This window comes from Parathielavia appendiculata (genome assembly GCF_033297405.1).
Source record: "Parathielavia appendiculata strain CBS 731.68 unplaced genomic scaffold N657scaffold_27, whole genome shotgun sequence".
NCBI lineage: Eukaryota > Fungi > Ascomycota > Sordariomycetes > Sordariales > Chaetomiaceae > Parathielavia > Parathielavia appendiculata.
In genome coordinates, this window is record NW_026944246.1 from 142,350 (window position 1) to 167,398 (window position 25,049).

The 25,049-nt window shown below is 57.3% G+C and overlaps 15 protein-coding genes and 1 non-coding gene across 16 annotated transcripts; 6 read left to right on the forward strand and 10 right to left on the reverse strand.

The window, feature by feature from the left end:
- Window positions 1–80: 80 nt before the first annotated feature.
- On the reverse strand, window positions 81–803 carry N657DRAFT_659038 (NAD(P)-binding protein; the record flags this gene model as incomplete). The annotated part of the gene is made up of 1 exon (XM_062794947.1): window positions 81–803. The coding sequence occupies one exon, from the start codon at window positions 801–803 to the stop codon at window positions 81–83; it is 723 nt and encodes a 240-aa protein (XP_062643178.1).
- A 422-nt stretch (window positions 804–1,225) lies between these two features.
- On the forward strand, window positions 1,226–2,995 carry N657DRAFT_650226 (uncharacterized protein). The gene has a single exon (XM_062793891.1). It carries the CDS (start codon window positions 1,368–1,370, stop codon window positions 2,517–2,519), a length of 1,152 nt encoding a protein of 383 aa, XP_062643179.1. The 5' UTR covers window positions 1,226–1,367; the 3' UTR covers window positions 2,520–2,995.
- Window positions 2,526–3,964, reverse strand: N657DRAFT_659040 (kinase-like protein; the record flags this gene model as incomplete). The annotated part of the gene is made up of 2 exons (XM_062794948.1): window positions 2,526–3,018; window positions 3,066–3,964. The coding sequence occupies 2 exons, from the start codon at window positions 3,962–3,964 to the stop codon at window positions 2,526–2,528; spliced, it is 1,392 nt and encodes a 463-aa protein (XP_062643180.1).
- A 1,455-nt stretch (window positions 3,965–5,419) lies between these two features.
- On the forward strand, window positions 5,420–6,977 carry N657DRAFT_581735 (P-loop containing nucleoside triphosphate hydrolase protein; the record flags this gene model as incomplete). The annotated part of the gene is made up of 3 exons (XM_062789563.1): window positions 5,420–6,226; window positions 6,285–6,494; window positions 6,555–6,977. 3 exons carry the CDS (start codon window positions 5,420–5,422, stop codon window positions 6,975–6,977), a joined length of 1,440 nt encoding a protein of 479 aa, XP_062643181.1.
- N657DRAFT_650228 (uncharacterized protein) lies at window positions 6,584–9,793 on the reverse strand. Its single transcript, XM_062793892.1, has 5 exons — window positions 9,121–9,793; window positions 9,034–9,062; window positions 8,871–8,972; window positions 7,779–8,811; window positions 6,584–7,726 (listed from the first exon to the last, which is right to left on the reverse strand). The coding sequence occupies exons 1-5, from the start codon at window positions 9,333–9,335 to the stop codon at window positions 7,069–7,071; spliced, it is 2,037 nt and encodes a 678-aa protein (XP_062643182.1). The 5' UTR covers window positions 9,336–9,793; the 3' UTR covers window positions 6,584–7,068.
- A 502-nt stretch (window positions 9,794–10,295) lies between these two features.
- Window positions 10,296–10,757, forward strand: N657DRAFT_684484 (uncharacterized protein; the record flags this gene model as incomplete). Its single annotated transcript, XM_062796682.1, has 1 exon — window positions 10,296–10,757. The coding sequence occupies one exon, from the start codon at window positions 10,296–10,298 to the stop codon at window positions 10,755–10,757; it is 462 nt and encodes a 153-aa protein (XP_062643183.1).
- Window positions 10,758–11,129: 372 nt separating this feature from the next.
- N657DRAFT_t151 lies at window positions 11,130–11,235 on the reverse strand. Its single transcript has one exon. It is a non-coding gene; the product is annotated as a tRNA-Leu (tRNA).
- Window positions 11,236–11,461: 226 nt separating this feature from the next.
- N657DRAFT_581762 (uncharacterized protein) lies at window positions 11,462–12,147 on the forward strand (the record flags this gene model as incomplete). The annotated part of the gene is made up of 3 exons (XM_062789566.1): window positions 11,462–11,537; window positions 11,592–11,999; window positions 12,059–12,147. The coding sequence occupies 3 exons, from the start codon at window positions 11,462–11,464 to the stop codon at window positions 12,145–12,147; spliced, it is 573 nt and encodes a 190-aa protein (XP_062643184.1).
- On the reverse strand, window positions 12,107–13,493 carry N657DRAFT_650231 (uncharacterized protein). Its single transcript, XM_062793893.1, has 2 exons — window positions 13,201–13,493; window positions 12,107–13,123 (listed from the first exon to the last, which is right to left on the reverse strand). Exons 1-2 carry the CDS (start codon window positions 13,344–13,346, stop codon window positions 12,373–12,375), a joined length of 897 nt encoding a protein of 298 aa, XP_062643185.1. The 5' UTR covers window positions 13,347–13,493; the 3' UTR covers window positions 12,107–12,372.
- Window positions 13,494–13,653: 160 nt separating this feature from the next.
- Window positions 13,654–14,952, reverse strand: N657DRAFT_650232 (glycoside hydrolase family 128 protein). Its single transcript, XM_062793894.1, has 2 exons — window positions 14,174–14,952; window positions 13,654–14,117 (listed from the first exon to the last, which is right to left on the reverse strand). The coding sequence occupies exons 1-2, from the start codon at window positions 14,785–14,787 to the stop codon at window positions 13,712–13,714; spliced, it is 1,020 nt and encodes a 339-aa protein (XP_062643186.1). The 5' UTR covers window positions 14,788–14,952; the 3' UTR covers window positions 13,654–13,711.
- Window positions 14,953–15,132: 180 nt separating this feature from the next.
- On the reverse strand, window positions 15,133–15,762 carry N657DRAFT_637341 (phosphoglycerate mutase-like protein; the record flags this gene model as incomplete). Its single annotated transcript, XM_062791501.1, has 1 exon — window positions 15,133–15,762. The coding sequence occupies one exon, from the start codon at window positions 15,760–15,762 to the stop codon at window positions 15,133–15,135; it is 630 nt and encodes a 209-aa protein (XP_062643187.1).
- Window positions 15,763–17,272: 1,510 nt separating this feature from the next.
- On the forward strand, window positions 17,273–18,132 carry N657DRAFT_684489 (uncharacterized protein; the record flags this gene model as incomplete). The annotated part of the gene is made up of 3 exons (XM_062796683.1): window positions 17,273–17,639; window positions 17,699–17,811; window positions 17,842–18,132. The coding sequence occupies 3 exons, from the start codon at window positions 17,273–17,275 to the stop codon at window positions 18,130–18,132; spliced, it is 771 nt and encodes a 256-aa protein (XP_062643188.1).
- Window positions 18,133–18,418: 286 nt separating this feature from the next.
- Window positions 18,419–19,318, reverse strand: N657DRAFT_604607 (uncharacterized protein; the record flags this gene model as incomplete). The annotated part of the gene is made up of 2 exons (XM_062790175.1): window positions 18,918–19,318; window positions 18,419–18,860 (listed from the first exon to the last, which is right to left on the reverse strand). Exons 1-2 carry the CDS (start codon window positions 19,184–19,186, stop codon window positions 18,419–18,421), a joined length of 711 nt encoding a protein of 236 aa, XP_062643189.1. The 5' UTR covers window positions 19,187–19,318.
- A 662-nt stretch (window positions 19,319–19,980) lies between these two features.
- On the reverse strand, window positions 19,981–20,352 carry N657DRAFT_637344 (uncharacterized protein; the record flags this gene model as incomplete). The annotated part of the gene is made up of 2 exons (XM_062791502.1): window positions 19,981–20,132; window positions 20,187–20,352. 2 exons carry the CDS (start codon window positions 20,350–20,352, stop codon window positions 19,981–19,983), a joined length of 318 nt encoding a protein of 105 aa, XP_062643190.1.
- A 283-nt stretch (window positions 20,353–20,635) lies between these two features.
- Window positions 20,636–22,516, reverse strand: N657DRAFT_650236 (uncharacterized protein). Its single transcript, XM_062793895.1, has 3 exons — window positions 22,134–22,516; window positions 21,627–22,062; window positions 20,636–21,556 (listed from the first exon to the last, which is right to left on the reverse strand). Exons 1-3 carry the CDS (start codon window positions 22,307–22,309, stop codon window positions 21,014–21,016), a joined length of 1,155 nt encoding a protein of 384 aa, XP_062643191.1. The 5' UTR covers window positions 22,310–22,516; the 3' UTR covers window positions 20,636–21,013.
- Window positions 22,517–23,236: 720 nt separating this feature from the next.
- On the forward strand, window positions 23,237–24,942 carry N657DRAFT_674937 (uncharacterized protein; the record flags this gene model as incomplete). Its single annotated transcript, XM_062795789.1, has 8 exons — window positions 23,237–23,311; window positions 23,441–23,642; window positions 23,914–23,951; window positions 24,045–24,228; window positions 24,278–24,407; window positions 24,497–24,502; window positions 24,577–24,709; window positions 24,907–24,942. The coding sequence occupies 8 exons, from the start codon at window positions 23,237–23,239 to the stop codon at window positions 24,940–24,942; spliced, it is 804 nt and encodes a 267-aa protein (XP_062643192.1).
- Window positions 24,943–25,049: the final 107 nt, after the last annotated feature.

Here is a 25,049-nt window from a genome sequence, read left to right on the forward strand (position 1 = left end):
TGAGCAAGTTGTGCGGACTCTGAGCGTCCTCAGTTGTTGTAATATCCGAAGATACCTCTTTCTCGACATAATCGCCCCCATTACCAGGGGATCTTCTCGCCGGTGTGGTGGTAAAACGACCCCGTATCCTCGGCTTTCAACCCATGCAGAACCTTCAACATATCCCCAATGCTCTGACTCGCCTCAAGCACCGCCCCATCTCCGCCCATCCGCGTCTTCACCCACCCGGGATCCATGCAGATGACCACGGACCCAGGCAAGTGCGGCTTCAGATCCTCGCTCTGGTGCACCGTGAGCATGTTCAGGCCGGCCTTGGAGATGGAGTACGGGGCGCATTTCCGCGGCTTGATCTCGGAGCTGCGCTGCAGGCTGCCCAGGCCCGATGTCATATTAAGAATGCGGACGTCTTTGGACAGCAGGCCCGCGTCGAGGAGCAGCTCTACCATCTTGGCCGGGCCGATGACGTTGACGGCGATGTTTTGCTGCAGCTCGTCCGGGCCGAGCGAGAGGGAACTCTGCGACGAGGCGACGTTCACGCCCGCGCTGTTCAGCAGAAAGTCGATCTTCTTTTCATCGCCGAGGGTTTGCTTGACTTCCTTGACGAAGGCGTGGATCGAGGCGACGTTGCTGGTGTCGCACTCGAGAATGTGCGTCGAGGGAGATGCAACGGCTTTGAGGTCGCTGAGGTCGGACGAGAGGGACCGCGTGGCGGCGATGATGGTGTTGTCTGGAGACTGGGCGAGCTGGCGGACAAACTCGAGCCCGAGGCCCCGGTTCGTGCCTGTGATGCAGTAGACGGGCATTCTGAAGTATATTGGTCTTCAAGCGCTACAAGCACACAAGCGCTGTAATAAATGGGATGGTCCGTCGGGAGACGTTGGCTGTGTTGTAACCTGAAGGGGGGAAGCTCAAGATGAAGAGAGTTTAAACCTGCGTTTCCCCGCGCGCAGAAGATTAAAGAAGCTTCGGAACAGGGAAGCATTTAGCATGAATTGATCGGTTGAAGACAAATACCTCGCATTACTCCATTCAGCTAATGCTTGACGTCGTCAACTCCACTGTCCTGCAACTAGTCAACCAGCTAGAGTCTGCCGACGATGAAGGGTTAGGGTTACTGAGCCTCGTCGGCTCATACCTTACGCCAGGATCAAGCTGAAGCTCGCCCTAGCCTTCTTGGGCACGCCGTTCAGCTGTCTTTGGTTTCCCGATGACACACCGGGCTGAGCAGCACAGCCTTCAAGCCACATTCCCCCAACTCTATTTGAGGTTTCCTTTTCAATAGGAACACAAGGTTTCGATATCTTCAAGAAACAAACCGAAAACTACCGGGAACGAACACACAAAGTCACCTGCGGAAAATGAACACCATGTGGAGGAAAAAGTACTACGAGCACCCGCGTCGGCTGGCACTCGCTGCCATCGCCAAGGAGACAGAGACGATGACCCCAACCATTTCATCGGCACTTCCGCATTTGAACACAACACAATCTGAGAAAATGGACCTTGGGACCCTGCCACCCCTGGACGCTGCAAGATGCCCACGCTTCAAAGCCACCACCCAAACGCGCGTCTTCAACCAAGACACCTTCGACGCCGCCATCGCCATGCCCTCGTCCGTGCTCAACATCCCATCGGATCCGGACAAAGCCACCTCAACCGTCGAAAAGGACAAGGAAATTCTCGCCCGCCTCCAGTCCGCCGCCGCATCCCCAGAGAACCTCAACCCGTCCACGGCACCCCGCATCGCCGTGCTAAACATGGCGTCCGAGCGCAATCCAGGCGGCGGCTGGCTCAAGGGCGCGTCCGCGCAGGAAGAGGCCCTGTGCTTCCGCAGCACGCTGGCCGCGTCTCTGCACCGGACCCTGTACCCCATCCCGCGCAGGACGGGGCTGTACTCGCGCGACGTGGCAATCTTTCGCGGGTCTGTAAGCGACGGGCACAAGCTGATGGTTCCTGAGATGGATCCGGCGTCCCTTCCCGTTGTGAGCGCGCTGAGTGTGGCGGGAATACGGCGGCCGGAGGTGAAGGCTGAGGGGGAGGTGGCGGTTGAGGCGGCTGAGGGGGAGGGAGCTGGCAAGACTGAGGATCCGAAGCAAGAGGCAGCTGCAGGCGCCGACTCGGATAACGGAGTGCCCGAGAAGCAACGGAAGCATGGCAGGCCGAAGGGCAAGGACAGGACGGAAGCTCCCAAGGGACCCTCCGTATTTGCCGACCCTGCTGATCGGGAACTCACTAAAGACAAGATGCGGTTGTGCCTGCGCATGGCCGGGACCAAGGGCCACACCATGCTCGTCCTCGGGGCGATCGGTTGCGGTGCATTCCAGAACCCGCCGCAGGAAGTTGCCAAGTGCTGGCAGGAGGTGCTGAGCGAGACCGAGTTTGCGGGCGGCTGGTTCAAGGAGATCTGGTTCGCTGTCTATGACCGCAGGAACGAGGGCAACTATGAAATCTTCAAGGAGGCGTTTGACGGGAAGGTTATTGGCGAGGTGCAGCTTTCCTCCACCTCAGCGGAGAGCTAGGGGTCGTTATGAGAGCCTGCTCACCACGGTGAGAGCTGCCAAGGCGGGCTTCGGATTCGTGTTCTTAGCCTTCTCTTTCGGAATGCCAACTCGGAGAACCTCCATCAGGGGAAGGTACTCTTTCCGCTCGACGGCGTCCACCCACTGCTCAATGCGCCGAAGGTAGAAGCCGGAGCCGCATCGTGATACCGCGCCGAGGAAGTCCACCTTCAACGCGCTTTCCTCGACCTCCACGTCCCACTCCGGCCGGAGCTGCTGCATGCGTGCCGCGTACACCTTGCGAAGCTGCGTCTGCTCGTATTCCATCAGGTGGATCCAGTAGAGCTCGGTCTTGCCCTCGTTGTCGAGGCTGTCGTCGAAGTCGTCGCTGCCGGAGGCATCGCGGCCCTTGTCGACGTCCGTGTAGCGGTCACGGTCCGGCTTTGTTTCCCTTACTGCACCTCGCAGAAACTCGGGTACTTGGGACGCCACCCATCGCGGCAATGCCGAGGCACATTCCCTGTGATCGGTTAGCCGTCTGTTCCGTGAGATGACAGTAGCACTTGCCATCCAATGACCCCCGTGATGGCCCCGTTGCCGTCGACCATGATATTCCGGAGCGAAAGATCGTCGTGCCAGACGACGGTGCGCTCCGGAGGGTGCACGATGGCCGGGAACACCTTGTGCAGGTTGCGCAGAAGTTTCCGAGCCACACGGAGGGCCGTCTCGGCGTACTCCCTGTCCTCGTCGTTCTCGGCCTCTGCCAAAGCCGTTGTGTGCTCCTTGAGAATGATGTTGAGCTGAGCACGCAGCCAGTCGTGGCTGGAACTGAACGGGCCACGAGGGATCGGGAAGTGATTGCGCTGCCCGGTGAAGAAGAAGCTCGACACGATAGGCCCAGGTTCGAGAATCCCTTTCTCAGGGCCGAGTCCAGTCCCCAATGTGCCGATGCCTCGGAATCCTTCACCAGAGTGGCCGCAGCGGAGCAGCTGGGCATGAAAGTCGGCCACGCGGGCCGTCAGAGTCTCCTTTTGTGCCATGGACATCTTCCGCCAGCGGTAGTAAACTGGCGTTCCCGGAATCAACTCCATCAACAGCCACTCGTAGCCAATCTCGTTAGCCCGGGACTCGTCAAAGGCCACAACATCTGGCACGGGAACATCGGTCCTGCGACGGACCAGCTGGAGTGTCGCCGCCTCGCCAAGCGTCTTGTTGCGAGGGTCGACGGGCAACGACACGCGCATCATGAAGTGACCGCGGGGAGAGCGGACGCGATAGAGTTTGTTGAAGGCGCCGTCGGCGTGGAAATGGACGTCCAGCTTGTCGTCGTTCGCGTCATGCGCGATGCCCAAATGGCGCCGACAAACACGTCGGACGGCCCAGATATGGGGATCCCGCGTCCATCTCGGCTCTGGGCCCAAACCGTTGTCGTCCCAGACCAAGCCCTCCCGGGCCGAGTCCCGCATGCTCAACAGAATGACGTGCTGGTTCCCTTCCAGGTTGTTGTCAGCGTTGGGCGGGCTCCATAAGCCGGAACCAGGGCGCGTTCAAGCGGGAGGCTGCATTGCGCCCTCTCCAACGTCCGAGGACCGAAACCGGTGGTGTTATAACAAGATGCAAATGTTGACGCCGTCGCCCGTGATGGGTGCCCTAATTTCAATTTGCCAGACACCGCGCCAACAAAGACGATTGGTTTTGAGCAAAAGCAACGCGAAGTGGGACCGAAGATTGTCAACATTGCTCTCATTGGCGCAGAGAAACACGGGAAGCCTCGGCGGATATTCAATTCCCTCACTCATCTCCGTGATATAGTGAGCTGCGTATGTCCTCTCCCGCCCATAGAAAAGCTGGAGGTCCATCACTTTCAGTCTCAAACACTGGTATAACAGCAGCACCAAGCATGAACGGGCGCTCCGTCCAATGTGATGAATAATATGCCCCTTCGAGATTTTTCGCCACCGATATATGTCGAGTTTCCTTCCGTCTAACTAATAGTCGAAAGTCCTGAAATGTTTACTTGAACCCAAGGTGTGGTATGACATTACCCAAACTTCGCTTCATATTCCCATTCCCACTGCGGTAGGCCTAATGAGTCACCCGGCTGCTTCGTTATGAGTTTATGACCACTAATATAGTGCCACCAAGACAGGCGAATAGGTTCAGGTGGATGCTGCAACGAGGCCCAATTAGCCCGATTAAGTGCGAATACAGAATTCGAGACTGAATCACGATACCGACTTAAGCTCCCTCGACCTACGGAAGGAAACGCGTTTGCTGCTTCGGAGCGTTACCGAGGAGCTCTTGGCCCAACGGGCCTCTCAAGGTCAAACCCATACAAATGTCGGGTATACGAGACGTAGCCTGCAAGCGAAGATTTGCCTCGGAAGGTACGCATATCCGGTTACGGGCCGTGATGGCATCCAACAGCCACATACACAGCAAGTATCCGCCGAATGCTGACATCACACGCATCAAAGTTGTACCCACCCCTGTTGCGTTTACATCGATACAACATCTGTTGGAACCCGAAGGGCGATGACCGCTGAGATATGCGCTGGAAGAAGCTATTCCCGTGTCAAAACCGTGGATTGAATTGAAAGGTGGTCAAAAAGTGCTTGATTTCTTTCATGCTGTTGATGGGCATGGGAGAAGACAAAGTAGGTAAGGAAGAGGGGGTGCGGTGCTGGTACCAATCAACCACCGTGGTCCGTTGAATGCAGCCATCAAGGCGGCTTCGTTCCGACAACATCCTCTGCGGCGCAGCAGGCTTCCCCGCACTCAACATGGACTCGGGAGGAACATGACAACGCCATTCCAAGTTCCGGTTGAATGAGGCACCCCTAATTACCCACCTTGATTCACCAGAAACTGCCCTTTCACTGAAAAGGCTCTTCAAGACTGCTCAAGTTTGTCCCAGCAAGATGGATCGCCAGCTCCGCGCGAACGATGCTTCTCAGGCCTCCAACGAGACAGCCAGCGCCTTCTTCCACCACTCGTCTGCCAAACGCGTCAACACGGACGCGACAATTGCCAAGGCACTGCGGGCAGAATACCCCGACCTCCAACTGGTGGTCGTTCCATCCCTCGGCATCGACCTCCTCGGCTACGCATCCGCCGGACACGCCAGCTTTACCTTAATCGACCAGGGCAGCCACGAAGAGGCACCATCCTCGCTGACATGGAAGGTCTACCGGCCACCCGGCCGACGCATCGACCACAACCCCGGCAGCCTGGTGCACGAGATTCTGTTCGCCAAGTTCCTGTACAAGTGGCAGTCCGCCGAGTTCATCCTCTACCTGGTCGACGGGCGCGACGGAACGGGCTTCTACCCGGCGGCGCGCAACCACTACCTCCTAACGACTGACACCGCCAAGGCAGACTCCCTCATCCTCGCGGCAGGGCAATGGGGCAGCGAGCTGCACGAGGAGGTGTGGGTGTGGGACAGCGGCATGTGGCGCAAGAGCGCCGAGCTGTACCAAAGCATCCAGAAATCCTCGTGGGACGCCGTCATTTTAGACGAGCGCATGAAAAAGGCCATCATCGCCGACCACCAGTCATTCTTCGACTCGCGCGACACCTACGCCCGCCTAAAGGTCCCCTGGAAGCGGGGCCTCATCTATCACGGCCCGCCAGGCAACGGCAAGACCATCTCCATCAAGGCCATGATGCACACGCTGTATGACAGGAAAGACCCGGTGCCGACGCTTTACGTCCGCAGCTTTTCTTCGGTACGTTCTAGTACCGATCGAGGACTCGGATGATTGATAGGAGAACTGACAGGACCAGTTTGCCGGCCCCGAATACGGCATCAGCCAAATCTTCCTCAAGGCCAGGCAGTTCGCGCCCTGCTACCTGATTTTCGAGGACCTCGACTCGCTCGTCACAGACTCGGTGAGGAGTTATTTCCTCAACGAGATCGACGGGCTGCAGAGCAACGACGGCATCTTCATTGTCGGCAGCACAAACCACCTGGAGCGCTTGGACCCGGGTATCGCGGTGAGTCCCCCCTAGACCTCGTCTCGAAGGCCGAGCCGAGACGGACTGACATGGCTGCAGAAACGACCCTCGCGATTCGACAGAAAATACTACTTCCCCGATCCCGACATGGAGCAGCGCATCGCATATTGCCGGTTCTGGCAGCGCAAGTTGGCCGACAACAAGGACATTGAGTTCCCCGACAAGCTCTGCCCGGCCATTGCTGGGATCACGGACGGCTTCAGCTTCGCGTACATCCAGGAGGCCTTTGTGGCGGCACTAATCGTCATTGCTCGCGATTCAAATGGCCTAGTAGCGCTGTCGCCGACACATCATGACGGGCTCGAGGATGGTTGGGTGGGAATCCCCAAATTTGAGGATGACGATGACTTGGATGGACTGGTCTTGTGGGTCGAGATCAAGAAGCAGGTGGCGATCCTGAGGGAGGGGATGGAGGAGGAGCGAGCGCGGGCACAAGTCAGGAACGAGCTTTCTTTCATTTGACTGATAAAGTCCACGACTTGGCTGGCCTGACGGCCGGCTGCGAATAGCCACATTGCTGGAATTGTAGATTAGCTACCGCTCCCTCATCTACTCACACCTCGAATGTCCTGACACTGCTGCTATTCGACGTCCGTCGTCTGCGGACCGTCGCGACAGGCCCGCGAATGTTTTTGGGCGAGTCCACGGCAAGCTCGCGCTCCGCCATGACTACGTCATGCAACGCATCCATCTTCTCGAGCGCGTCAATGACCTCGGGCGGCGGCTCGGACGCAAACACGACCTGGATGTCTCCATGCGGCGACAGGCCGGGGAAGTAGCGCCATGACCTCAGTCTGGACGATTTGGACCGTCGAGCCCACACACGTCGTCTCTCCCACAGGCCGATGATAAGGAGCAGCGGGGCGTTGATGACGCGAATAACGGCGACGTTGATGTGGTGAAAGACAAGAGGGCCAACGATGAATTTGAGCGGCAAGAGAAACACCAGCGCGGCGATGTTAAAGGGCGGCGGATACGAGAAGATGGCGTCGCTCTTGACGCCCTGGAAGGTGAGCACGGCGCGGCGGAACTGGATCTCGGCTGCCTCGTTGGCAATGATCTTGGAGAAGGTGTTGGTCAGAATAGCCACCAGGATGGTCAGGAACAATGTGTTGCCGAGGAAGGCAAACGTGATGATGAGGGTCGGCCCCAAGATCAGGTGGAAGTCAGCGGCGCGTTCGATGCCGGTGCCGTCGAGGCCGAACCAGATCCTGTCCAGGTGTCAGTCCAACCGTGCCGATCAAATTATGCGCTTACACCTACCACAACAGCCACTTGGTGATGGTGGCCCAGGTAACGCCCACATTCACTGAACCGTCGCCGCTTGTTCTGGCGAGGAACAGCAACCCCACGACGAAGCCGGCAAAGCACCAGACGGCGATGAAGGTCAGCCGGGTAAAATCACGCATCATTGCATGGAGCGCGATGAAGACGATGTTGTCAGGCATGAGGGCAAACGCAAGGCGCGTGAGCAGCACAGGCGCAGCCGTGCACAGAACAGGGAGCGCGTAGTAAGCGCCATCGGTGAGCAACAGCTCTACGGCCCGCACCAAACCATAGGCAGCGTATATGACGACGAAGGTGACGTCGAGGAACGACCAGAGGTTTTGGGCGTGCACCTCCCAGCCATGCTCCACAATGGCGGCAAACTGCTCGAGAACCCAGCCGGCGGCGAAGACATTGAAAACGGTCTCATAGATGCGGACGCCCGCCATGTCGGCACCGAACCCGTAGTGCGCCACCGTCAGCATGTAGAGGGCCAGGAGGAGTGCAAAGTGCAGCAACTCGATCACATTCCGTATTTGTGGGACAATGAGGCGGCGATGGTTGAGGATAGCAGCCCGGCGGGGCTCATAAAGCGAGACGGGATGATATTTGTAGTGGTCAGGGAGGAAGTCGACAAAAGACAAGGGCGTGTAAACCACAACACCCTTGTACACGGCGTCCACGACGAGCTGACAAGCCGGTGACTTGATCAGCATCTTGCTCTCCGAGATGATGGCGAGCTCGAGTGCCGTCAGCTTGCGCTCGTGGCCGCCCCGCTCTTGGATGGCCCATTGTGGGCGGCGAGATCGGACAGACTCGGGCGCCGTGTCGCAGGGGTCGAAGCCGGAAACCAGGATATTGGCGAGAAGAAGGAGCCCCGAGCGGCCGGGGTGGTCCTCGTGGAATCGACGGAGGATGCGGGTTGCGAGCAGTTCGCAGAGGATAGCACGCGACTCATGGAGTCCCTGGTGAACGGCCTCGTGGGAACGGGGACGGAGGAACTGGACGCGGTTGGCGACAAGACAGTAGACTGCATAGCCACAGAATGAGTGCGGTGATGTTGAAACGGGGAAACCTTGAGGTACTGACCGATGGCGGCATCTCGGGGGTTGTATAGCCGGTTGACAAGGGGTCGGACGACCTGGTGGTCTATATGCGGCGCTCGCAGCTCGTCGAGGGTGTAGGGATCGTCTGGTCGAGGATAGATCCTGGTCTCAGCTTGGGTAGCAGCACTCGGGCTCATAGATCATACCGATGGCTGCCATGACAAGCCGCCGAATCCTGCCTCTCATCAGCCCCAGGTTTGTGCAGTGTAATGTTGTTCGCAAGGGCCCAATACCGGTGCATCATGACATAAACCGACATGGCGGTGCCGTCCCCGGGTGACAGCGGCGGGCCGGGATCTTGGCCGCCTCGGGGAAGTCTCCGCATGCGGAAGCGGGACGCCACGTTGTCGTCGTCTTCGTCGTCGCCGGTAGGGTTCAACGCGGCCTCGGGATCGTCGTCGTCGTCGCAAGAAGAGCGGGAGCTTGTGTCGGCAAGATCCTCGCCCATATCGATGCTGTCGCTGCTACCTGAAATTGAGGATCATGGGTTGGGGTGCATAAGGCAGCAGCACTTCGTCCGGTCACCTTTCTGTTAGGTGTGAGCTGCGAATTCTTGCTGGACTGCAAGATGTGCATCGCTGCAATACAGCCTCAGTCCGGGGAGTTAATCGCCAGTGGATCTGTTCCGTATTCTCTAACGTAATGCGTCTGCCCTAACGGCTTGGCAACTCTGAGGCGAGCCGATCGGCCCCGAGAGTCATCGTGTCTGCGGTGGTGTGCCATAATCGGAGAAGTTGTTGCGGGGTGAAGATTTCGAGATGAACGATGGTTCCGGCAAATGAGGTGTTCTCAGCTTCAAGTTGGAGATTGGGACGCAGAAATGAGCAACAGACAGGCCTGATCTCCTGCGCCTGCCTAAATCGGCAACCGGATGGGGAAGATTAACCTAACCCCCTAATGTTCTGCAGCCGCCTCCACCACCTTCGCCAAGGACACGCTCGAGACAGGACGTCAACCAAAGGCAACAAAGGACGTGTTGGACGCATCGATCAACCAAAGACGAATTTCCGGAGGCTGGATGGGTCTGAGACCAAAACTTGCGTGTCGCGGCTATAGAAAATGCCATGCAGGAGATATATATTTGCACCCAGCTTTCTCCAAGGCTGCAAGCGGAGGTTTGCTCAGATTGCTGTCAAGGGATCAGGTTACAACCTTGATCCTCGAACATTCTGGAACATCTGACGTGGCATTGCAATCAATGGCTCATTAAGCGAGTGATCGGGCTCACCTCAAGGATGGCTGCTTGATCACAGCCATCTATTTCCACCAGACCCATTCTCCCAGAAGCCAACTCCATCGAGATCTCATTAAGACAACATAAGCCTGAAAGAAGCGATCAAAGCAAGCGGGTACGTTTGTCTGACCTTCTTGCACATGGCAGACCTAATCACACCCCCAGCGACTCTCCATGCCGACCATCAGCTCCAAGAAGACGTACACAGGGGGCTGCCACTGCGGCAACATCCGCTATCGCGCCGTCCTCGACATCAACTCGCCAAACGTCACCAAGTGCAACTGCTCCATTTGCCACAAGAACGGTTACGTCTTCAGCCCCCGGGTTTCTGGGTCGGAATTCGAACTGCTCTCGCCTTCGTCCATCGCCGACGCCACGGTCGGCGCGTATGAGTTCGGTTCGAAGATGCTCTGTCACCACTTCTGCAAGACCTGCGGCGTGTCGTGTTTCTTTCGGATGGGTGTCAAGGCCAGGGGCTGGGAGGAGTCGGAGCATGTCACCTTTGGTGTCAATATTCTGACACTGGACCCCGACCAAGGTCTGGATCTGAGAAACATCAAGCTCCGGTATTGGAATGGGAGGGATGAGGATTGGAGTGGGGCCAAGGATGAGCCGGGTCCGAATGGGATTTGGTGAGCGGGCAACTAAGCGCTGAAACGTTAAGACGAGCGTGCGGCGGGCAGTCAGCATGCTGGTCTTTGAGACCGGGCATCGGCGCTGTAAGATGAGGGCGAGACTTGAGGACCAGAATATTGGGGCAACAGAGCCATTCTGTTACGATGGCTTCAGAGCCCATTCCAGGCCTGTTTGGTACCGGGATTGCGTCCAGGTTGTTTTAAAGCCCGCCTTGTCCACCGAAGCACCCTACAGGTTTCCCCTACACAGTAGAAACCGCGTCTACCGGCACGAAAGCTCGACATACCGGCTGAACTGAGCCCGGGAAGTACAGGAAAGCGAAGCAAAAGTAAGACGGCTTCTCCAGAGGAGAGGACCCGACCTAAGGATTGCTGACAAGGGTGAGATTCGAACTCACGCCCCTTTCGAGACCACGGAAATTTGGGATTAAGGGTTTGACACCTTAACGTGGCGCCTTGGACCGCTCGGCCACCTTGCCGCGGGATGTTGGTGGGGATCGTACGTGGATAGGGCTTGTTGTGAGGGTTGCCGTGGACTTCGGGACGGGGCTGTTGGACCCCTGCCAAGGGTTGTGGGCGAGGAACCCTGTTTTTCTTCCGTCCGACCAGATCAAGGCGGATCGGGCCGTCTGACGCGAGCGCGTTGCGCCTCCAACCAAACCTCAACAAACCCTGAACAAACCGCTCGATTTCGCAGCCTCAAAGATGGCGACTTACACCAACAGCTGGAAGAACAAGGCGCTGCTGGGATGGTTCATGCTCCAACTGCCCATTATTCTCTGTACGTTCTCCGCGCCCAGCAAAACTCAAGGAAGTCTGAGCTGACAGCCTCCAGTCATGGACCTGCTCGACTACATCTGGCCGGCGTGGGTGTACCAGCCCGAGGGCGCGCCGCTGCACGCAGCCTACAAGGTCAAAGAATGGTACATCGGCAAGTACAACGACCCGATCGTGCAGTGGACGGCCGAGACGGCGTCGGGCCACGACAGCTGGATGGGCTTGTTTATGCACCTCGAGTTTCTCTTCCTGCTGCCGACTGTTGCATACGGCATCTACCGGCTGGGAGTGCAGCGCCGGGGCACATCGGGCGCAGACGAGCTGCTATTTCTCTTGTATGCGCTCGAGATGGCCTTGACCACGCTCATCTGCATCTACGATGTTTCGTACTGGGATGCGGCCGCGTATTCGACGGCGCTGAAGCGCGAGCTGCAAGTTCAGCTCTACGGGCCGTGGTGTGTTATCCGTAAGTGTCCGCCTGAGTGATTTCATTGGAATAAGATCTTGTATTCTGACCATCATCAGCGGCTCTTATTGGCCTCGACATGGCGACGCGGATTCTGCGCCGTATCAAGGCCGCCGATGCTGTCGGAGCGGTCAGAAAGTCGCTGTAGAGTCCGTCCACCTAGCCTGGGGTTGATCTGTGGCAAGTTGCCTGTCTGGACCGCTATGGCGGTTTGTGTAGAACGGGAGGGTTTCGGTTCCAGAGCGACTATTATTCTTTGTTGAAAGTGACCCCCAAACGCCGTGGTATCTTTCTTATTTTACAGCTCTCTTATCCCAAACCACAAACGACGCTAGACCATGTTCGCCGCTCATCTTGATTATGGCCCGCACCCCTAGTCGACCGCCCTCTTCTGATATCCCCAGCCATTGCCCACGCCGTTCAGACCATATCCCAGAGGCGTGGCGCCGCCGAGACCCCGCCCCCTGAGCCGCCTCGGCAGCACAGAGCCAAAGAAGTACACGGCCGACACGACGGCGCCGGCGCAGAACGAAACCAAGCTGTAGAAGACGGTGCTGGCGTAGACGTGCCCGCCCATGCCCGACCACTCGACCTTGCCCCCGACTTTGGGCAGGGCGGGCGTCGGGAACCAGCGCACGCTGAAGCTCAGCGGAAGCGGGTCACCAATGACGAGGCGGCGCGTGGCGCCCCCTTCCATGTGGGTGAGCGGGCTCGTGCTGTAGGCGGTGGCGCTGTCGAGGACGCCGCTGTCGCGCGGGTGGACGTGGTGCTTGGGCGTGCTGTGCAGCAGCACGTTCATGTGGGTGCTGATGTGCATGTGGCTCAGCTGCAGGGTGCCGGCCAGCGCAAAGACCAGGGGGATGTACTCTTGCTCGGGGGGGTTCTCGCCGACGACCTCGATGTGCGGGGGCGGGCGCGAGGGCAGGCGGCAGGAAAGCGGGGCGTCGCTGTGGATGTAAAACTCGAGCAGGTGGAAGAAAGGGTCGCTGACCATGGCGATGGTGCAGTTCTGTTCGCCCTCGATGCCGTAGTGGAACTCGAGAGGCTGGTTCGTCTCGTTGCAGATGGGGAAGGGGATCCATTGGATCTCGTGCGCTGCGTTTTCGATGTGCTCGCCCGTTTCTCTGAGGAGGATGGTCAGACCCAGCTGCGTCTGCAGTGCCTCTAGCGCAGTCGAGATGGAGGAAATTGACAGGCTTACGAGCTCCGATTCATGCATTCAACGCGGATTGGGGCACCGTAGTGGTACGACGGCAGCGAGTTCTCGTGGCCATCAGCGAGTGCTGACACGATCAGGAACGCCGCGATGAGGACGAGCAGCTGCAGAGGCAGCGATAGGGATGTCATCTCGGGCAATCTTTAGAGTATGCCAATGCGATAATGGCGGAAGGCTATGGCACGAGCCAGCGCATGTTGCGCCGGGTGGAAGTTGCGGAACGAAGGATGCAACGGTTGTGTTCGCGGATCGAGCTTGTCGCACCTTCAACAAACATGCAAAATGGCTGCTTGGATTCGATGGATTGGGAAATCCCTCCATCAAAGTTGGACTGCACCACCCCTAACCCTGGAGGGGATATCACCGTAGCGCCACCGTCGACCCTCGCTCTGCTCACTGCCCGCTGGCAGGTCCATAGGCGCAACTCAAAAATTTGAAAGACTGTTAACATTTAATTACCTGAACTATTCATCAACATAATGATTTGGGCATATTCTTAAAGGAAAATGATAAGCGCACCCAACGCAGCAGCAGTCCCCGACCTTGCCAAACTACTTCCAATGCATAAGCTCGCGCCGGCATTCTTGTCACCCCCGGTGCAAGGATTCTCAACCGAGCATGCGTTGGTCCGCTGTCCGGCGTCCGGAAGGGCGGCCTTGCCAGTGGCGTTGCCGCCGAGGTACCACGACCCGATGTCCGTCAGGTTGCCGTACGGGTCGAGCATGGCCATGTTGGGCCCGACGTTGGAGACGACGCTGCGGAACGCCCCGAACCAGCTGTACCGCGCCACCGCCTCGTTGCCCTCCAGAAACGCGAGGGACTGGTTGAAATATTCCTGCGTCGTCGACAGGTTTTGGTTGGTGTAGCCGTACTGGGTGACCCAGAGCGGCACGCCAGGGAATCTGTAAGGATGTGATGAGCCCCGGTCCAAAAACAGCAAGTCCTGAAGGAGACTCACGCAGACGAAAACTTGGCCACACGATCCTGGAGCACGCCAATGTGTCCGAACGAGTGGAGCGGCACAAAGTCGAACTCACACTCCTTGTCCTCGTTCAGGCTCGAGCAGTTCTTGAGGAACGGATCGATCCACCCGCCGCGCGGATCCCCGACCACGGGCAGACCGAGCTTGACGCCAAACTTGTCGCGCAGCGGAAGCAAGTTGCGCACCCACGCCCGCGCGGCGTCGGCCGGCTCCATCTGGCTGCCGCCGTTCTCGTACGACTGGTCCGGCAGGTTGAAGCCGAGCACGTGCGTGATGTTCCTCCCGCTGCCCCCCGAAGATGGCGCGATCATCTCGGTGACGTTGCCCAGAAAGTCCGTGTCGTTGACGCCCCCGCCCCACATCATGGGCACAAACTCGACCTGCGCCTGCGGGAGCGATGCATAGCTGTCCGACACGTTCCAGTAGAAGTTGTAGTACCACGAGATGGGCGAGTCCTCGCGCACAAAGATGGCGTCGTCCGCCGACCAGTCCCTGCTGCTGACTGCCACGAGACCGCGCTTGGGCGATTTGGCGGACAGGCCTGGGGTGGAGAGCAGGCCCACCAGGACCAAGAGGGAGGAGTGGCGCATGGTATTTTAAGTGTGGGATTGTGGGAAGGGAGGACGGCTGTACTGGGTACTTGGAATTGTAGTCTACCTGGCCATGTTGTTGGGCGGAACCCGTCACTTGAGCGATTGGGTTTGCTGTGGGAGATGAGGTGAGGATTCAAAGACCAAGGTACGGAGTAACAGAGGTTTTTTCAGCTGGGGGCGCTAACATTGACGACAACAACCCAGGTATCCGCTGACCTCGCTAAGGCGGGCTAGCGGTGCGCTAATGATCATTGCCAGATTTGGACATTCCATTCCAGGTTCCAAGTTCAACCTCTCAGCCCCTCATAGCCTCTGTTGACCACTTGCGCATTTACAGATTTCTTAGAGAGGCCTGAGTACAGCTCTACCAATACTCTCCTCAACAGTATATGCCCTCCAACCCGCTTTGGGCAAGTCAATGCTCTCATCCTCGGCAAGAAACTTCATAAAGACCCCGTGCGTAACGACTACCACAGCCTTCTCCTCAGAACTGCTCGCCTCCAGTTGCTTGGCAAGGCCAAGCAACTGCCTCCGAACCCGCTCCGCCCTTGCAGCAACCGCCTCATCGTCCGCAGCATAAGCTCCAGTCTTGGCGTGCCATCCCTCTCCGAGCAGACTGTAGTCCAATCCGGGGAATCTCGCCTCCAAAACAGAGACGTCAGAGCCGGTATCGCAGGGTAGGTCGCTCCGTTCCTGCAGGTCCGGATCGAGGATCAGTTTTGCCGAATTTGGGGAGTCCTCGCTAAAGAGAATGGTGCTGAATCCCGTGAGGGTGGTTTCGATCGTGCGCGTCAGGGGCGAGCTGAGAATGACCGAAATGGATGACAGGGCCGGGAAGGTACTGGCGAGTGCAGCAGCCTGAGCAAACCCCGCCTCGGTCAGACCAGGGTCGCGGTGGTTGAAGTCTTTCGAGACGTTGTGGGTCGATTCCGCATGGCGGAGGAGGTAGATCGGTGTTGACTTGGGGACCATTTCTATGCCGCCGATTCTTGGCTGTTGCGGTACTAGAGAGGAACCGTAGCTTGTGGGTTATGTGACTGCGGACCAGACGCCGAGACAAAAGACAGAGAGTTGCTCCTGAACTCTCACAAGCTCCTGGCTGGTTTCGTCTCTATTCTTGTAGCGTGATGTTAGGGGGTTCGCGCTCTGGTTCAAGGTATGTTTCTCCTTCCCAAACTTCAATTGCGCTTACAGGGCTCCTAGGTATCTCTTAATTCCCGTTTCGTGAGTTGCAGTGGGAAAAGGGACAGGTCGGAGTGTAGGAACTTCAGCGCCTTAAGACTACTGCGTCTCTTTAGCCAAGCTTTCTTGCGCTGTGCGTCCTCATATTCCGTACGTCTTTTGCAACCACAATTGCGCCATGCACTAGTTTCGCATTGTCCACTGTCAGCTTAGAATTCCCGCAACCCGGCCGCCACTGCATGATTACCTAAGGAACTTCTACACTAACGTTAGTTAACGTTACACCTAATTATTTGCCATTATTGAACCATATCCTTTCAACGCTCCAGTTACCATGCTATATTGGCGAGAGAAACAAGTCCTATCAAGGCCAGGCCTCTATCAGTGCGGCCGCTTCGAGAAGCACCAAACCCGCTGGTCGTCGTCGTGGTTGCGATCTGCGCTGGTCCCGTTGTCGACGCATCTGCGTCGCCAGTCCGCCCGGTTGTGGCGGTCGGCGTCATGATGTCGGTCTGGGTCTGGGGATGCGCCTCGAGATGGCAGTTGGCATGGGCGATGGCAATCTGGAGCCACTCGCGCTCGTGCGGAGCGATTCCTCTCCAGGCAACGGGACAGCTGGTCAAGCGAAGAGAGATGGTAGAGCTCTTAAGTCCAGAATGACACGGCCTCGGAGACGTAGGTTGAGTAGCTGGAAAGGATATCCGCCGGGGCGGCAGTGGTGAAGCCGCACCAGGATTTGGGGTCCGAGACGGTGCAGGAGACATACGCGGAGCCGGTTGCCGTGGCTTTGCATGGTTTGGCCACCTAACCCTCAACGTAATGCCCAGTGCTTGAAGATGCAATCTCAGCACAGTACCTGAGATGGAGTGCAGTTCCTGACATACCTACGAGCTCGATGTCCTTCCTACCTACCGGTCGAAATCAACAAAACCGAAGGGCGAGCCAGCCGCTTGGCGTGCAGTTGGTTCAAGATCGGAGACGCATGGTACTTGTGCCAGGCAGCGAGCTCGGTGACAGTGGAAAGCGCTTGTGGAAGCCATTCCAGTACAAACGCGAGAGAAGCAAACGCCCCTGTTTGTCGAGTCGTTTGGACTTTGGGGCTGACTGGATCTGGAGTCTCAGAATCTCAGCTGAACAAGCACGGCGCCCTCTTGACTCGTCGGCTGGACAGCATCGACAGAGTTAAGGGGGCGCGCATTTTGCACGCCCTTGAGCCCCTCGCGAAGTTTCCGACACTATTGATTTCCCTTCATCGCCACCAAAAGTGCGCACTATTAACCGCCGAGGGTCTAGTCAGAACATGAGCCGCTTAGAATGCCCGACCCCCAACCCGGAGGAAGTCAGCTACTCCCGCGAGGCCACCATTGTTGCCTCAACCGACTACTACACCTTCCTCACCCGGCTGTACATGAACGAGTCCCAAATCATCCACCCACACGCAGAGGGATGGTCCATCGTCAACGCCGACCCCGGCAAGCTGCAAGACCTGGGCAAATCGGACGAGGTCCTGTCAATGCTGGCCCATCTTCCCTACATCCGCTGCCCCGGCAACTGGCACCACGACGCAGATGCTATCCCTGGCTCGTCTTCCGCCGACTGGCCAGACCTTATTACATTGCGCGTTCAGGGCTGGATCATTGGGGAGGAACTGCCCGGCTGTACAGAGGGTACTTCGTTTGCCCATGTGTCGCCCCCGCATGCTGGTGAATGGCACACACGAGGACAGCCTTCATCGCACTCGACACGGAGCTCGGCATCACCCACTGGGAGAAATACACCTGTCCAGAGGACATAGGAGAGAATTGGATGCAAGTCGATTGGGAGGAACTGAAAAAGGATGTATCGGATGTGGATTGATTGGATGACCAGGTGTCTAAGGAAGACGCGAACTGGCGCTATAGTGCAGCAGCCTGGGCTATACCGGATTTCTTCGAGGTCCTCAAGGACGAGTTCAGGAGCTTGAACCGGGTTCCTATCAGCCCCTACACAGTGCATAGCAGCAAGGAAGAGCTTCACAACGAGGTCGGCATGATGTCCATGCTGAAGGATATCTACCGGCGACATGGCTGGCCCGATTTGGCAGCCTACCGCAAGTCGAAATGCACGGAGGCTATAAGGAAGGCCATGGTTGAGAGGTATCCTGAATCTGCTTGCAGCTGAGGGTAAGGCAATCAGGACGGGAAGCATCTGATACGTGGTTTTCAAGTTTGTCTCGCATGCCTCAACAAGAAGCATGCTGGCCACGTAGCCGACGGGAACTTAGGGTCTTTAACGTGTGAAGTGTAGAACGGGTCACGGTGCTGATGAAGTTTGCGAATGGAAGTGTGCTCAAATGTGCTCTCATACTTCCAGCCGTTGCGGAGACATGCGTGTCATACTACTAAGGTATGTACTGTCAAGCGACTTGTCTCGACGATTCGATACAAACCGACCCGAAAGGGGGGAATTACTGGCATCCAACACGGGTCGAGCTGACGGCGATGTCATCGTACCAAAAGGTATTCGAATCTCCACCGTACGACTCCCAACCAAAGTAAATAGCAGTCGGCCTGGGCTTGATACTGCTCCTCTGCCACTGGGCCGCGTTCGGGTTGCTCACTCCAGACTTGACAGTCAGCCCAGAAATGGTATTGCCGTTCAGCCAGGTCTCGATCGAGCCATCGGCGCCGACCTTGTACTCGAAGCAATGCCAGCTACCGGTGGGGAGGGCGGCCGAGGTGGCAATGCCTTGGGGCGAGAGGTCGGGAAGAGTGGCGTCGTCGGACTCGCGGTTGTACATGAGGATCTTGCTCTGGCCGCCAATGCGGAGGTGTTTCTTCGCCCCCTGAGCTGAATCGGGCATAGTGATGAAGGTGACGTGGGCGTCTGTGAAGGCCTTGGACGCTCTCCTGGATGAGCCACGACATTAGAGTTATCGCGTACTCGCGGAGATCAGTCCATCTTACACGTAGGCACGGACGTAGACATCACCGCTGGGAACCTTGGTAGTGCCAAAGAACATGTGGCCACAGTATCCGCCCGCACCATCGACCCTGATGGAGTTCTTGCCGCTGTGAGCGACAGAGCTGTCGAGGCTCACTTTGCCGCCCTGGCTGCAGTCAGGGGCGTATGTTGGCCATGCGGACTGGTCCCAGCCGCTTTCAAAGCCTTCGGAGACCTGGGCAAAGGAAAAGGGGACGAAGGCAAGGGCGAGAAGAGCGTTTTGGCGGAACATGGCTGCGGTACGTGCTGTTGAGGGCAGCTGAGAGATCAATACCGAGGAGGAGAATCTCCTCAGGAGATCGGGGGAGTAGACAGCAGAGCAGTTCTTACCCTCTGCCACGATTACGCAGGTGGCCGAATTTGTCTCCCTGGCTTTTGGTACCGTGGACACCTATTTAAACCTGCTCGCTTCCCCTAGGTTTCGTCCTGTTGTCCTTGCGAAATGCTTCCATTGTCCGCATCCCTGATTTCCACGCCATCTCATTGTTCATCCCTCAAGACTCGGGATGCTCCGCGTACCTCGATTCGGAAGTCCCGCGCATAGGGAAACGGGGCTCTCATTTAACAGCCGGGCGTGTCGGACCGGGTAGGATGCTGCAATTTATCCCAAGATGCCGCGTGCGGCACTTGTTCATGTCGATCACTTATATACCCCGCGATCCTGACAGGGAGTTATTCATCCCCGATCCATTCCTACGTCAAGCCAACGAGCTGCTGCTGTGGATTTTGATTCCGGGCAGCATAACCTGGGCTACCTTACTTCAGTCATAAGGATACTTATTGTATTGTAACACTGTCATTAATTCGTAATGACAAGCTGGATATGCCCATGCTGAGCCTGTTTGACCCAAATCTCCCGAAAACAAGCCAGCCCGCGCACTCTCATCGAAGAAAACCATGTCTCTGGCAAGATGTTCAATGCAGTATCATGGAAATCGCTCTTGCCGTATCCCCGCTTGCTCCAACCCAACGCCTCTGTTCTCCAAACTGCCATGATTCCGATTTCTTAAGCTGCAGACCAAGCGACTAAGCCAGTGTCTCGTAGCCGGCGCCCCGCTGGTACGCAGACCGATTCGAGAACAGGTAGTAGATGATCATGCCGATGACCGGGAACAGGAAGACGACCAGGCACCAGACGAGCTTCTGAACGGGTGGGCGGCTCGACTTGAGAACCTCGACTGGCCAAGGATGTCAGTATGCTTACGGGTGCGCGATCTGGGAGGGGAACGCACCGAACACGATGACGTCCAGGATGAGGACGACAAGCCCCAGCAGTCCGCCGCCGGTGCCGTACTGCCAGCTGTTGTCTAGCGCCTCGGTTGAGACGGGAGCGGCGAGGCCCAGAGGAGCCAGGCACAGCTGGAGGAGGATGGTCGAGATGAGCGTGTTGAGAGACATGATGTGAGACTTCTGTGATGATCCGTTGTTGCAAATGCGGATTGTCAGAGGTGTTTTGATGGAGTAAAGAATATGGCGGTTTTTGAGGAGGGGTTCTTGGGTGTTTGTTGGCATGCCTAGTGCATATGACGTCATTGCTGATGACGCACACAAACCGGTCACTGCGCATGGTAGAGCAGGACGATCCACCACGCAGTTTCAGGTTCGTCTTATGGGCACCTTTTCCAGTATTCGGTGCGAAGGTCCAGTACATAATAAGAACCTGGAAGTCACTAGCAAGATTAGACGACCTTGATTTCATCCAATACCACCTGTGCAAAACCGCATTCATAACTCGACTACGTGACTGAGAACATGCCTCGAGATGATTCGAGTCCTGATATTGAAGGACCTACTAGTACTCCCTTCCTAACATACCTCGCTGTTGCCATTCTCAGCCGGCAAGAATGGTGAAGCCTTGCCCTACATTGGCGATACGTCCGAAGCTGCCGCTCGACGAACTCCGTCTCGGTCCCAACAACCGAGTCTACATGCCGTCCAAACCGCTGCCATGAAGCCCAAATCCTGGGAATCCAGGTTCGAATCGATGAACCCCCGGTTGCCCCCCTTCCGGTCCACCTGCAACGCACGACACCCTTGAAGTCCAGATTCACGGTCGCAGCTACTTGTCGGCCTGCGCGGCCTGGGTGGTGTGAGGTCCCTGCGGCTCGGCCGCCTGGCGTCCTGTTGCATCGGCCTCGTGCACCCGGGTTGCTGGGACAGGAGTTGGCGACAAGTCGGCCGCCTGATGCATGGCGGGCTGCGGCGGGTACACTTGAGGGTACATGTGGGGGTAGTGGTGACCCTGGGGGTACATCTGCATCTGCATCTGCGGCGGGTATTGCTGGAACCCATACTGCGGATGCTGGTAGTATCCGGGCGGGGCGATGAAGACCACCTGCGGCTGGGGCTGGGGCTGCGGTTCTGACGGATGACCCCGCGCCACAGCAGACGCTGGTTCGGACCAGACTGGGTGGCGGAGAATGAAGGTAACCAGTCCCAGGCCGGTGGCTGCGACCCAGTAGTCCAGGATAGGGACGAGAATCTTCAGCGCCGAGGACTCCTCATAGGACCAGTCATCGGTGGCCGTTTTGATGTCAACCGCGGCGACAAAAACACAGCGGAAGAGCCAAAGGAAGGACGCGGAGAACAAAAGGGCCGACAGCTAAGAGCTTCAGTTAGTGGACGACGGATGCCTCGATATGCACATGTGCAGATGCTTGGGTTTCACCCACATTCCCAGACGCCAAGTCGGTTCGCTTCTTCAACTTGGGCGTGACATATATAGCCACGCCCAACACTCCTGCGGCGACGAAGCTCAGGGCGAGATCGACGATGGCAACCAGCCAGGTCAGAGCGAAGTCGTCGTATTCATGGCTCCGATAATTAGACGCGGTCCTTGCGAACCACGCGATGTCGAGGATGAACAGAATCGCAGCGCCGCAGAGGGCATCCAACCGCACCACCTTCCACCACTTCTCCTTTTTCAACGCTATGTATAGGACTGAGATAGTACAGAGGTAAACCGCCAGGGTAGTGAGGATGCCGGCCACGTATTCGAAGAATGCGGCGACGAGGAATGTGTAGGTTATGGTATCGAAAGCGGAAGGCAGCCGGGACACGGCGCTGGCGGCATGGATCGAGGACGCCACCACAGCAAGGGCGACGGCACTGCCAACAGGAGCTTGTCAGTCGACCGCACCACACCACACACATCGACTCATCTCAAAGCCTCAACCCACATGATCCAGAGGGGCAGCGCTATCTGTAGAAAGATGCGAGCCATCTTGGCGGCTTGCGTCTGCTGCCCCAGCGGCCGGCGCAGACTAAACGTCAAGAAGGTGACGAGCGGGATTAGCGTGAGGCCCATAAGACCGGCGCTGGCTCCCCAGGCCGCTGCCGTATTCAGCTCGCTCATGTCGTCGAGAGTGTTTGCGTCCGCCGAAGCCGTAGGAAAGAAAGTGCTGGGATGGGTTGAAACCAAGATTTGCCGGGCAGAACTTGAGGAGCCTCGCGGATTATCGTCGAACTACCCCAGCTCTCAGACCACGGCATGCCGCGCGCCAAGATGTCAGAACCACTGCAGCTGGCGCGGGGACTCGGGTGTGAACTCAGCCGCACCCAAGATCTCCCGCTCAGCATGTGAGCAGCCCGCTGCTTTTAACAACACAGTCTTGCCCGCTGCATATTCCTAGAAAGCCGTGGCTGATGAGCTAGCTCTTTTGGGGGTGTAGCACGTACCCTGACTGCTTCGCTGGACGGGATTGTATGAAACCCGCAGGGCCGCAGGCACAGCATTGTCTCTGAGGGCAGCAGTGCTACGGCGAGAATGTCAAGTACCTTGACAGTCTTGGATGGGTCTTGGCTAGCCAGCCAGTCTACGAGGTCTGCAAGAGCTGCATTCAGTCGTGCCTCCTCAAAGTCAAGACTCAAGATAGCTTAGGTGACATAAGCTCAAGGGCTCCGGGGCATATTCATCACCATGATTAACGATCACCAGTATCAGTGGCATTCGTTAACACCCTCGAGCGGAAACAATTATGCCAGCCCTTTATGATAGAGGACGTGAAAATGGATGCTGACTTGGAACAGACCCTCATCCCATTGAAGGGCCGTCCGCGAGGCAGTAAGCTGTTGATTCAATCCAATGTTGGTTTCCTTCGGCAAATGAGGCACATCACATCTTGACAAATGGGCTCAGCATAAAACTGTCTTGCAAGTTGCAACAATAGCATCGAGCTTCTTCCACACTCAATGCCCAAACGACCTCAACAACCACGGTTCACCCGCCTCATGTTCCCTGGGCTAGTAATGTCCTCCGAGAACACCGACCCGTTATGACAGGATGCCCGACTCAAAACGCCAAAAGGAACTCGGGATTGGGTTGGAGGGGACCTATACACCTTCGCGATCGAATCCTGTATGTTATTCATATCACGAAACTCGACCTCAGTGACTTCGAAGCTAACAGATTCCCAGCACAATCATCACCACAATTGTCGACCGCCACGGCGGCCTGCCCTTGGACACACCCCGTCTTTGAACTCAGGGACATTTCACAGAGAAATACGGCGAAGACTCCCGTCTCATCTACAACCTCGAGGACCAAGGCGGCGAGGCCTGCTCCTCGTGCTACGACCTGAGTTTCCCCTTTGCGCGCTGGCTCTCGATGCGCAGCGACGTGCAGCACATCCGGCGCTCCCAGGCCGCCAAAGTCTACCGCCGCGACCAGCCCGCCATTGCCCGCCGAGGTCAAGAGGGAGATGCTCGACAAAGGGATCTCGGACGAGGTGGCCGACCGCGTCGGTGGGCTTGTGTAGCAGAGCGGTGGCATGCGTGAGGTGCTCGACCGCATTGAATGGGGCGCCGAGTTGAGTGCAAACAAGAGGGTGGCCGAGGGCGTCGCCAGTGTGCAGCTGCTTGCATCCTACCTCGAGGCAATGGATGTACTCGGCAAAGTCTCGTTCGACCTCTCCCTCGCGAAAGGCTTGGTCTACTACACTGGCCTGATCTAAAAGGTAGTTCCAGTACCGGACCGGATCAGTCAGCAGCCCAACCAGGTGGGTAGCATCGTGCGGGCGGCCGTTACGACGGGTTGGTAGGCATGTACGGCCGGCGCTCGCTGCCATGCATTGGCTTGGACTTTGAAATAGATCGAATCTTCACCCCTGATCGATGCGCGGCGGCCGAAAAGGAGCGGTTCAGACCTGACGCGCGAGGCAGAGGTGTACATCTTGGCCTTTGGCGGCAAGAAGTTTGACGGCCTGCTGCTCGAGCGCATGCGCGTCGCCCGCGAGTTGTGGCACGTGGGCATACGGGCTGAGTTTCACCGCAAACGTCGAGCCAAATTTCGCACAGCAGTTTAATGCCTCCAAGGGCGTTCCAGTAGCTGTTATCTTGGAGGATGAGGAGCTGGCGGCCGGCCGGGTGCGGGTAAAGCAGCTGCATGGTGGGGACAGGGATGCCGCGGTGATAAAAAGGGGTTGCTCGTTGCTAGGGAAAAGCTCGCCGAAGAGGTGAGGATACCACTGGAGTCTTCCGCTGCAGAGAAAGAGTAAAACTGTCCTCGGGCCCTAGTCAACGGGGCTAACTATCCTTCCATCAGTACCAGGTATGTAGGCTCCAGGTACTCATGCCGGTTTATCTAAGTGGCCCGTGACTCTGAATCAACTTTGGTGCGTCAAGTGCTTCAGGCAAGCCATTGCAGATAGGAGCAGAGACAGCGTGGCTTCATTTCCTGGCTGGAGGCGAACCCATCTACACATGTGCAGCCATCGCTACAGTCCTGGCCGAGGTCGCTCCTTACCGTCGGCTGACGGTACGTGTACAAAGCTTTCAGTGGTTGATGGTAGCCGGCCGTTTAATCCAGCCATGAGCCAGCCCTGGGAACATGGATAAACGGCGGAATCAGGTTTACCTCCGTTTAACTCCTTGGTTGTATTCTCCGCGGCTTACCCCTAATTGCCCCTGACTGCCCCTGGCGGATGCATCCCGCCATCATTATCTTTACCCTAGATTTCTCGGCTGGCTCCCCAGAGTGGCCTGGTCTAGATAATCCGGAACAATAGACCCCGAGCTCAGGCTGGCCTTTCCTTTTGATGAATCATTGACCGGCGCAATATGTCCAGCGAGCAATTTTACTATTGGCATACAAGGCA

What these genes read in the sequence shown, in the direction of transcription:
- N657DRAFT_650226 (XM_062793891.1), top strand. Translation starts at nt 1,368, where the DNA reads ATGTGGAGGAAAAAGTACTACGAGCACCCGCGTCGGCTGGCACTCGCT.
- N657DRAFT_650228 (XM_062793892.1), bottom strand. Translation starts at nt 9,335, where the DNA reads ATGGGCGAGGATCTTGCCGACACAAGCTCCCGCTCTTCTTGCGACGAC. An exon ending in GTTTATGTCATGATGCACCG is followed by an intron (nt 9,063 to 9,120) that starts GTATTGGGCCCT and finishes GATGAGAGGCAG; the next exon opens with GATTCGGCGGCTTGTCATGG. An exon ending in CCCCCGAGATGCCGCCATCG is followed by an intron (nt 8,812 to 8,870) that starts GTCAGTACCTCA and finishes GTGGCTATGCAG; the next exon opens with TCTACTGTCTTGTCGCCAAC.
- N657DRAFT_650231 (XM_062793893.1), bottom strand. Translation starts at nt 13,346, where the DNA reads ATGACATCCCTATCGCTGCCTCTGCAGCTGCTCGTCCTCATCGCGGCG. An exon ending in GAATGCATGAATCGGAGCTC is followed by an intron (nt 13,124 to 13,200) that starts GTAAGCCTGTCA and finishes CATCCTCCTCAG; the next exon opens with AGAAACGGGCGAGCACATCG.
- N657DRAFT_650232 (XM_062793894.1), bottom strand. Translation starts at nt 14,787, where the DNA reads ATGCGCCACTCCTCCCTCTTGGTCCTGGTGGGCCTGCTCTCCACCCCA. An exon ending in GTGGCCAAGTTTTCGTCTGC is followed by an intron (nt 14,118 to 14,173) that starts GTGAGTCTCCTT and finishes ACATCCTTACAG; the next exon opens with ATTCCCTGGCGTGCCGCTCT.
- N657DRAFT_650236 (XM_062793895.1), bottom strand. Translation starts at nt 22,309, where the DNA reads ATGAGCGAGCTGAATACGGCAGCGGCCTGGGGAGCCAGCGCCGGTCTT. An exon ending in GCGCTGCCCCTCTGGATCAT is followed by an intron (nt 22,063 to 22,133) that starts GTGGGTTGAGGC and finishes TCCTGTTGGCAG; the next exon opens with TGCCGTCGCCCTTGCTGTGG. An exon ending in CCGACTTGGCGTCTGGGAAT is followed by an intron (nt 21,557 to 21,626) that starts GTGGGTGAAACC and finishes TGAAGCTCTTAG; the next exon opens with CTGTCGGCCCTTTTGTTCTC.